An 11,118-nucleotide genomic window follows, 5' to 3' on the forward strand; every position below is an offset into this window, starting at 1 on the left:
TTACTAGTCTATGAAACTATTTTCATGTATTATGAATTGTGATTTGAGTATTATAAAATGAGCACTGGCTTTGCAATAAAGTTGTGTCTCCTACTCTGCACCCACTGTGTCCCAATTTCTGTGGCACTACCCAGGGTCGTCCATAACCGAAGAGGTTGGGGAAGGGTCCCCAACAGGTTTTGTTGTTTTTTTGAGACAGCGTCTCTCTATGTAGCTGTGGCTATTACAGGACTTGTTATGTAGACCTCTCCAGTGCTGGGATTAAAGGTATCTTTTTTCTATTTAATACTCCTCAAAATAAAGAGAACAGCTCATTTTAAACAAGAAGTTTATTTAAACAACAAGACGCTTGACTTGAAGGGAAAACTATCTAGGATCATTTTGTTCAAGAGTAATTTATCCCTACTTAAAGACAGATCGCCCTACATGTAACAGCTACGTACAAAAAAGTTATAAAATTGTCCTTGGTTTTACAATGATAAATGAAAAACATTAAAATTCTCCAATCGAACAAGGTATGCAAGGATTTTGTGGTTGGGTTCTTTTGTTAAAACATTGAGAGCAAAATAACTTACTGGAATATAAAGATAAGAGCTGAATGAGCATGCCACTAATGGAGCAGGGGGATATTTTCACAGAACCAGTACTTTCCCCCAGACCACCTCCATCTGCTGTCAATCAAAACAGAACATTGGCCATTTAGTTTAAAAAAGAAAAAAGAAAAAAAAAAAAAGAAAAAAGCGCAATATGCTTGTGCACATACACCAGTTACTTTATGTACAATAAAGAAATGGGGACAGGGAAATGAAAGAATAGAGAAAACTATACTGTAGTAGTCAGGATGTGGTGGAACCAAATTGCGGCTTTCTAATTGCGAATGTATTCTTGGTCTATAACAAAATTCTGGAGTAAAGTAGCAGGTTCCCTTTTTAGTAGACACCTCCTGTCTGCTGCTGGAACACATCAATCGTATCTTCATCCTCCATTTCCAACTAGCATAGAAAAGAAAACAAATTTAAGACAACTGAGGAAAAATTTAAAACATCTAGTTTTTGCATTAAATTTACAGAAAAGTACACATCCCATCGCACTGCAGGCTTCATTACTATAGATGTCGGCTTCATAAAAACTGGGCATGGTGGGGGCTGGAGAGATGGTTCAGAGGTTAAGAGCACTGACTGTTCTTTCAAAGGTCCTGAGTTCAATTCCCAGCAACCACATGGTGGCTCACAACCCCATCTGTAATGGGGTCTGGTGCCCTCTCCTAGCCTACAGGCACACACACAGACAGAATATTGTATATATAATAAATAAATATTAAAAAAAAAAACTGGGCACGGTGACACACAACTGTCTAAAACCCTAGCATTATGAAGCTCAAGAAAGGGCAATGAATGTGGTTATCAGTCACGGGCTGGTCTCAAACACTTAGCAATCCTACCTCAGTCTGACAAGTGTTGGGATTCAAACAGTTTTGATTAACCTAATCATCAAACACCATACACCCATAATCTCAGCACCCCAGCTCTATATTCTGATACCAGCCTAGACTACAACATATGTGATACTCATTCTTAAAACCCCCGACTTATCATAAATTAAATATCAATATAAACTTTTTACGTTTCTCTGTGTAACAGCTTACTGTCCTGAACTCACTCTGTAGATGAGGCTGACCTCAAACTCAAGAGACCTGTCTGTCTCTGCCTCCCGAGTGCTGGGATTAAAGGCGCACGCCGCCATGCTGGACCAGAGGTTTACTTGTTTAATAAATCTAACTTCAAAACTTGGAATTTTAAGGTTCACTAACCACATTATATATAAAACAACCACAATGGTAGTATAAGGTCTTAACACATAGGCATCACTGTAAAAAATGAATCGGCAGAACACTATATACATAATAAAGACAATGGGAGAAAACAATTCTAAAATGAATTTCAAATTCAACTTAAGAATTTTTACAATGTTTCAGGGTAACAAATTTAATGGAATATATACCAACTTTCACATTAAAGTATCATTTTATGGTGAAATTTAAATGCATCAAAACATACATACCACAGTTACAAAGTAAACGTTAGCACCTCCTTGTGGTTACAAAATATAACTGAAGACTGCCCCTAGTGAGATTTCTTTAGCACATTTTCCTTAACTAGAACTCAGACAAGGCAAGTCTTCAAGTTCATCAGTAAAATCACACCTTGATTTTTATATTCCTGACTATTTAACCCTCTCTACTGATTTTAATATAAAAAACAGGAACAATCGAAACTGAGTTTCTGTGTAGCTCTACGTATCCTGGAATTCCCTCTGTACACCAACTTATCAGAGATTTGTGTGTCTCTGCTTTCCAAGGGCTAGGATAGGCATACACCACCACGCCCAGTTCAGTATGAATTTTTTCTGCTGGGATTAAAGGTGTGGCGCACTACCACCATCCCGTTCATTATGAACCTATGTCAGCATGTATGTAAGTGCAACAAATTCACATACTAGAGTTATACAGGTAGCCCGTGGGTCCTGGAAAGCAATGCCAGGTCTCCTGGGTAAGAGCAGTAAGTGCTCACTCCCCCCTTTTTATGGTGGGAGGTTGGACAGGCTAGGTTAAAATGTTCTCACTGTGTAGCGCTGGCTATCCCAGAAATCACTACTGTAGACAAGATTGGCCTCCAACTCAGAGATCCACCTGCTCTACTTGAGTGCTGGGATTAAATTAAGGTGGATGCCACCATAAACCGCTCCCCTACAATTTTTGAGAATTAAAGCTGAAACTCAAATCAGGTAGTGAGTGGCTCACACTTTGTTAATTCCAGAAGGCCTTCTCAATGTTCTTTAAGGCCAAGTTAGTAAACAGCATGTCTAAAAACCACCAACTTTGGTTGTATGTGCCTATAAATTACACGAGGCAAAGATATGAGCACTACAAACCCAAAAAAACCACCAAAAACTAAAAATGAAAAGCCCAAAGGATCCAATTTAAATATCTACTCACAAGAATTAGCTGAGGGGAGTAGGCGGAAAATTTTTTTTCAATAAAAATTTTCAAAAAAAAAAAAAAAAAAACCCTTAAAAATAAAAAAACCCTTAAAAATTAAAAAAAAAAAAGAATTAGCTGATTTAAACCAACCAGTGGCAGAGCATGCCTTTAGTCCTAGCACTCGAGAGGCCAGCTCTATCTATAGTACAGACCACCTTTCAGAACAGGCAGAACCACAAAGGAAAACCCTATCACATAAACAAAAACAAGCAAGCAAAAAAATTCAGTGATTTAAAGTCTTAAATTTAAGAAAGTTTTAGAGGAAATGGATACAATGCTTCAGACAGAGAAAAACATCTATAGCAGATAGAGTAAAAAAAAGCAAATAAGACCTGCAGTGCTAGGCCAGAGAGTTAAGGAGATAGAACAGCATTACCTCACCCAGTCAGGTTTATAAAGAGTCACATACACAGGCAAGTTCAGAGAACAAGAACAAGAGAGCAGGCAAACTGAGCCAAGAATAGATAAAAACCAAAAATATCCCCGACAAGAACAGAGCAAAAAAAAAAAAATTCACTTTTAGTGGTGTACATCTCTAATCCCAGCACTCGGGAGGCAGAGGCAAGGCGGATCTCTGTGTGTTCCTACAGAGCAAGTTCTAGAACAGCTAAGATTACAGAGAAACCCTGCCTCAAAAAACAAAAAGAAAGATAACAAAAGGTGGTGGCCCTATCCTTTAACAAAGCGAGGGAGAAAACAAAAACAAAAAAAGATAGAATACAAGGCTGGATAGAATAGTGGCTAAGAGTGTCTGCTTATGGGACCGAAGTTTGGTTCCCTGTACCTATGTAAAAAAGCTGAGCATTTGGATCCCCAGCACCATGGGTTGCAGAGACTGGAGGAATAGAGAAGCACTGATTCCAAACAACCTCCAATTTCTAGGAATAACATGTCTTAAAGGAATAAAGCTTAGAGCAATAGGACAGGACACATGATGTCCTCCCTGACTTCTGTAGGTACGTACGTACACACACACACCCATGCATAAATATATGTAACCATACCCAAAAAACAATTTTTTAAAAATAGTTCAGAAATTTTTTTTACCTGTGCAGGTGTGTCTGTTTCATTGATTGGCTGCCCATCAAACCGGAATCTGATCTGCCTCATTGACAAACCCTAACAAGAGATTAAAAGCAAACAATATACAATCATTAAAAACTTTGATACAGGGCCTCACTATGTAGCTCTGGTTGTCCTGGAACTTACTATGTAAACCAAGATAGATTAAAACTCCATTTCTTTCTTTTCTTTATTCCTTTTTCCTTCCTTCCTTTTCTTTTCTTTTTTTTTTTTTTTGAGACAGCGTTTCTCTGTGTTGCTTTGGAGCCTGCCCTGGAAGTAGCTCTTGTAGACCAGGCCGGCCTCGAACTCACAGAGATCCACCTGCCTCTGCCTCCAAAGTGCTGGGATTAAAGGCGGCGCCACCACCGCCCGGCCCAGGCATTTAATTTTTTAAATTAAAATTTCAGAATGAGGGCATTCACATTTTATAGCACATTTCAATACAGATCACAATCCAAGTGGTCAGTGTATTATATGGCTTCTGATTATTATTACCGACAGGATGTACAGATCAGAGTCTCCTGATACATCTGACACTACTAAGGATTCTAATGTTTATAATTCAACAGTGCTACTGAATGGGGATTCCACACTGATTTCTAAAGGTAAAAATTCCAAGTCTGGGCAAGCTGTATGGCTTAGTAGGTAAAGGGCACGAAAGCCTGGCAACCTAAGTACAATCCCCGGGACCCTAAAGGTCGATGGAAAGAAAGCACTGACTCCAAGCTGGGGTGTGACGGCACTTTCAGTTCCACTCTGAGTGAGGCCAGCCTGGTATATAGCACAAGTTCCAGGACAGCCAGGGACACATAGAGAAACCCTGTCTCAAAAAAAAAAAAAAAAAAAAAAAAAAAAAGTTTTCCTTTAACCCCCACATCACACATAATAAAATACACCCCCACACAAGAACATATGAGGAGGTAAGAGAAGGCACAGAGGCTAAAGGCTGTCAAAGTTTGATACCCCAGGTCTATGAAGTAGGAGATGCACCTCCATCAAGCTGTCCTGACTGCCCCAGCACATAGGTAGTTCTCTCCTCCCCTTGAGAAAATTTTGTTGTTGGGTCTATAAAACCATATAGACTGATATGTACCATCAGGCCCCACTCGCAATCTTTCTTCATTACATAGTCCTGGTTGGCCTAGAAATTACTGTATAGACTAAGTTGGCCCAGGATGTGCATTTCTTGGCAATAGGTTTGAACTTGAGGCTTTAGCTGACAGCATGCACTTACCTCATGTTTTAATGGCAGGGTCTTAGGTAGCCTTCATTCCCACTTTACAGCAGAGAATGACATTTAACTCTCCAATCCTGTTTCTACCTCTCTAGTTGTGCCAAATTTGTTCAATGCTCGAGATCAAACCCAAACCTAAAATGCTTTGTGAACACCAGGCAACCCCACCAATAGACTCCAGGGCTACTTCTAAGAGTTGGTATTTTGCCTGCATGTCTCTGTGACGGTGACAATCCCTTGTTCCTGGAGTTAAGACAGTTGTGAGCTATTATATAGTGCTGAGAACTGAATCCAGGTCCTATAGAAGAGCAGCCAGTATTCTCAACCACTGAGCCATCTCATTCCTAAATCTTAATCTTAGGTTAAAATGCCGTATAAGACACCCACCATGGTGGCTAACTCAAACCCATCCCTGTCACTGGAGCTTGTGAACAAGTATATAGGATCAAGAACTCATATTGTGATGAAGAATGATAAAAAAATTAGATCAGACTTTACTAAATGAAAATAAACAGCCGGGCGATGGTGGCGCACGCCTTTAATCCCAGCACTTGGGAGGCAGAGGCAGGCGGATCTCTGTGAGTTCGAGGCCAGCCTGGTCTACAAGAGCTAGTTCCAGGACAGGCTCCAAAGCCACAGAGAAACCCTGTCTCGAAAAACCAAAAAAATAAATAAATAAATAAATAAACAATGCTAATTCCTGGAGAAGGGCAAGAAATATGAATGAATTTCCTTGATTTACAATAAATTCTAGACTTTTAAACCTTTAATGTTTAATGACATTTCCATTAAAGGGCAATACTTAAGATATATACCCATTCTCTAAGTCAATCATGGTTATAAAGATGTTTTTGGTTTAAAATAAAACAAAAAAAAGGGGAAGTAGAAATCTTGTCACTTTAAATTTTAAATTCAAGTTATTCTAAACGTAAAGGCATTTCATTTTTACATACCTAAGGAGCACTAAGAGAATTTAATTTCTTTTATTCCCCTCCCTCCCTGTTTCTCAAGACAGGGTGGAACTCACTCTGCAGACCAGGCTGGCCTAGAACTCAGAGATCTGACTATATCTGCCTCTTGAGTGCTGAGATTAAAGCTGTGCCCCACACCAGTGCTCAGCCAACTTGTTTTTTTTTAATGTACACTGGTGTTTTGCTTGCCTGCGGCACCCTGGAACTGGAGTTAGACAGCTGTGAGCTGCCACATTGAGTGATGAAAATTGAACCTGGGTCCTCTAGAAGAACAACCAGTGGTCTTAACTATTGAGCCATCTGTCTAGCCCAAGTTACTTTTTTCAAAGTGTAAGTTAAGATTCTTGACAGGCTGGCCCACACCTTTAATTCCAGCACTCAGGAGAGAGAAGCAGTTGGATCTCTGTGAGTTCAAGGCCAGCCTGGCCTACAGAGCAAGTTCCAGGACAGGCTCCAAAGCTACAGAGGAACTCTGCTGGGCAGGGGTCGTGTGCTCCTTTGGTAGGAAGAGACAGGCAGATCTCTGTGAGTTCGAGGCCAGCCTGACCCACAGAGATATCCTCAGGACAGCTAGTCTAGTTTACAGTGTTCTAGTCAGCCAACACTCCACAGGAAGACCCTTTCAGAACAAACCAAACGTACAAAATCCCAACGTCCAAATCACAAAGAGAACTTTCTATTTCCTTTTGACATACATATAAAACTATCTTTCTATTCAGTATGCAAATATCCCTATAATATAAAAGTGTTCTGGGCTGAAGAGATGGTACAGAAGAGCATTTGCTATTCTTCCAAAGGACCAAGGTTCAATTTCCAGCACCCACAGGGCAGCTCAAAACTGTACCTCCAGTTGCAGGGGATCCAACACCCTCACACAGGAATGTATGCAGGTGTAACACCAATACATGTAAAGTAAAAAATAAAAGTACACAGACACACACACACAGTGTTCAGGCTTAAATGAATAATATATTGTATGCTCAGCAAGCGAGAATCTGCTTTCAATCCCCAACACATGCACACACGCAAGCGCACATACACGCTATGATCTCTACGATTATTGTTGCAAGAAACAAATAAAATAAAAAATCTTAAAACTTGTTAAAACTCGGGGGCTGCCGGGCGATGGTGGCGCAAGCCTTTAATCCCAGCACTCGGGAGGCAGAGGCAGGCGGATCTCTGTGAGTTCGAGACCAGCCTGGTCTACAGAGCTAGTTCCAGGACAGGCTCCAAAACCACAGAGAAGCCCTGTCTCGAAAAACCAAAACCAAAAACCAAAAACCAAAACCAAAAAACAAAAAAAAAAAACCTCGGGGGCTGGAGAGATGGCTCAGCGGTTAAGAGCATTGCCTGCTCTTCCAAAGTCCTGAGTTCAATTCCTGGCAACCACATGGTGGCTCCCAACCATCTGTAATGAGGTCTGGTGCCCTCTTCTGGTCTGCAGACAGAATACTGTATACAGGGCTGGCGGGATGGATCAGAGTTTAAGAGCACTGGCTGCTCTTCCAGGGGTCCTGAGTTCAATTCCCAGCAACCACATGATGGCTCATAACCATCTGTAATGAAATCTGGTGTTCTCTTCTGGCATGCAGGCAGAACAGTGTATATATAATAAATCTTAAAAAAAAAAAAAAAAAAAGAAGCCGGGCGGTGGTGGCGCACGCCTTTAATCCCAGCACTTGGGAGGCAGAGGCAGGCGGATCTCTGTGAGTTCGAGGCCAGCCTGGTCTACAAGAGCTAGTTCCAGGACAGGCTCCAAAAACCACAGAGAAACCCTGTCTCGAAAAACCAAAAAAGAAGAAAAAAAAAGAAGAAAAGCAGAATACTGTATACATAATAATAAAATATTTAAAAAAAATAAACAAAAAAACTGCTTAAAACTCTCTTTTTAAGACAGGGTTTCTCTGTGGTGTACCCCTAGCCCCTCCCCACAGGGTTTCTCTCATAGCTTTGGAGCCTGTCCTGGAATTAGCTCTATAGGCCAGGCTGGCCTCGAACTCACAGAGATCCACCTGCCTCTGCCTTCAGAGTGCTAGGATCAATTAAAGGTAGGCATCACCACTACTCGGTCTGGAACTAGGTCTTTAGATCAGGCCGAGATCCTCCTGTCTCTGCCTCCTGAGTGCTGGGATTAAAGGTGTGCACCACCACCAAACCCTCCAGATTTCTTAGGTGTTTTGACAGAGGGCAATGGCTGAATGATAAAAGAAAAAAACCCACTCCCCTCATGTAAGCACAAGTACAGTACTTGCCATAACTGCATGAAGTATGGACCTTTGCGACTGGTAAACGGGTCTCACGAATCTCCCTCTAGAATCACACTGAGCCCACTTACCTGCAAAGTGTACAATACAATCACATTCATGTTACCAAAAATAGTCGAGGCAAGCCTGTCTATTTTCTGCAGCGAATTTGGGGTGTAAATGGATGATCAAGTGGAAGTGCGCATATCAATTCCTCACCTGTCGTTCACAATAGGCTTTCATTAGTTTACTAAGTGGTGTATGCCTCTTAATTTTAAACTGCACCACAGAGCCATCCTGACCCGCCACCTTCAAATTAATATGGTCGTTGTTCTCAGTCTTGACTCCTTCCTGTTGAAAGAAAAATAAGGGTGTCATTTGGAAAATGTGAAACACAAACACCTTCAGAGCAGCGGCAGCAACAGCAGCAGAGGTCCGAATGCTTGAGAATCAACAGGTTTCCTCATTCTAGCCCCAACAGCATACAGCTGTTCCCAGCGGCCGCGCTGAAAGACGAGACAGCCCGCAGCAAGTGTTACAAGGCTGTAACAGAAACACTGATAGTAGCGCCGGCAACAATACAATTTCGACAGTCTCCTTCAGTGTCATGCTCTCCAGGCTGAATCTCTCAAACGACAGATTCCCTGCCGTCGCCAAAATCTGTACTGCCCATAACCCCGCTTGTTCCCTCTTTTCAAAGCATTTTACGGACAACTACTGAAGTGCCAGGGTGTGAGGGCGTGTGTGTCTATGCGCGTGTAAACCATACCTTGCATTTCGAAACACACTGCTGCCTCCTTGTTAAAGTTAGCAAACTCAGCTCAATGTCCATATCAAATGATCATAAAAAAAAAAAAAAACAACAAAAACACAAAACCCTCAGCCGGGGGATGTTTCGATTCTCCCTTTGGCACTGGCGGATGAGCGTTCGACTCTACTATTTGCTGCTTCATTTTTTTAGCTCAGAGCTGATTTTCCCCTTCCCTTCACTGTCATGGACCGAAGACAGTTTTCCCGTAGCCTGCGCCCCAAACCGAACTTCGGCAAAACCAAACGTAAACGTCCGAGGATCCTTTCGGCCTGAGCCCCCCCACAAAGTAGAGGCGAGAGGGTGCCCCGGTGACGGCTGCGCGTCCCCTCGTCCGCAGCCAAGTCCACCCGAGCCTCAGAAGGCGCGTTTTCAACTTGAGCCCATCACGTCCCTGCTCGCACCTCAACCTCCAACTACCAGAAGCCACATGGTCCCGGCCGGGGTCCGGGCTTCGGGATGCCGGGCCAAGCGACGCTGCCCCTCCCACGAGAACCCCGCGGGCCCCGAGTGGATCCTACCCCGGAATCCCCCATTAGGGCTGCCCGTGCACAGCCCATTGATTCGCGCGCGGCGCCCGCCCGCCCGAGGGGGAAACCCCGGCCCGCCGCACTCCCGCCGCCGTCGCCACCCCGGCCCGGGCCCCGCGAGCCCAACGCTCCCCACTCACGCCGCACGCCGCCCAGGAGCCAGCGCGGGGCCGCTGGGCCCGCGGGCTCCCGCGATGCGCCGCCCGCCTCGCGCCGCGCGCGCTCCGAGGCCCTGGGGGCGGGGGAGAGCGGCGGGGCCTCCTCGGGCGCGGGCGGGAGGAAGAGAGCGAGGGAAGAAAATGGCGCGGAGCGCCGGGCCTGAGCCGCGGCCGGCCCCGTGGGGGGCCCAGGGCAGGAGTGGGAAGCCCGCGGCGGGCTTCGGCCGGACCCCGGGCCGCGCCACCCACCGGCCCGCACGGCGAGGCGCAGACGGCGGCGCCGAGCTCACCTTGGGTTTCTCGTCGGCCATGGCGAACGCCGGAGTCTCCTCAGCTGCCGCTTCACAAAAGAGGCACCAGGTCCGCACTGAAGGAGCACACAGGCAGCACCAGGAGCGGCAGAAGAAGGAGGCGGCAGCGGCGGACGAGGCGGAGGGCGCGCGCACGTCGTGCGCTCCCTCCCCCCGCGCTGCGTGCGCGAGCACGAGCGCCCGGGGTTTCTTATTGGTGGACGCGTCGCGGGAGCGCGCAACGCTTACATAACCATCCCGGCCGCCCCCCCACGACCCGCGCCGCCGCCGCCTGGGCCCGGCGCCCGCCAGGCCGGCGGGAAGAGGCGCGGACACGCGCACCGGCCCCGCCGCGGGGGCGCGCCTGGCTCTGGGCGGGGCCGTATTGTCCTCCTTCGGTGGTGGAGCATAATCAAAATGGCTTCCAGCTGGTCCTCGGCGAGGACGGGCAGGCTCGTGGCCTTAGACGTGAGCCTAGGCCGAGGAAGCCAGGCCAGCACCACGTGGAAGGGGGAACCTAAATCAGACCAGCCACGATGTCAGGTTCTGGCTTCTCTTGTCCAGCAGGGACAAAAGCAGCCTTCCGCACACCAAACTCCCCAGCCCCTTGGTCCTTCACCCGCAACCAGCGTCCCACCCGGCAGCCCCAAATACAACCAGCTCTCCCAACTTGTTGGAAACCCTATGTTAGCTAAGGGAAAATGTCCTTGTATCCACTCAAGAAACTCCTTGTTTGTGGCCTGTCTCCCAATTTCAAGAGGGCACAGGCCCACAACTGA

At 45.4% G+C, this 11,118-nt stretch overlaps 1 protein-coding gene across 1 annotated transcript; it reads right to left on the reverse strand.

The window, feature by feature from the left end:
• Window positions 1–311: 311 nt before the first annotated feature.
• Window positions 312–10,509, reverse strand: Sumo2 (small ubiquitin like modifier 2). Its single transcript, XM_057775021.1, has 4 exons — window positions 10,340–10,509; window positions 8,773–8,904; window positions 4,088–4,159; window positions 312–992 (listed from the first exon to the last, which is right to left on the reverse strand). The coding sequence occupies exons 1-4, from the start codon at window positions 10,358–10,360 to the stop codon at window positions 930–932; spliced, it is 288 nt and encodes a 95-aa protein (XP_057631004.1). The 5' UTR covers window positions 10,361–10,509; the 3' UTR covers window positions 312–929.
• Window positions 10,510–11,118: the final 609 nt, after the last annotated feature.

The sequence above is a fragment of the Chionomys nivalis genome, chromosome 7 (assembly GCF_950005125.1).
Source record: "Chionomys nivalis chromosome 7, mChiNiv1.1, whole genome shotgun sequence".
Taxonomy (NCBI): Eukaryota; Metazoa; Chordata; class Mammalia; order Rodentia; family Cricetidae; genus Chionomys; species Chionomys nivalis.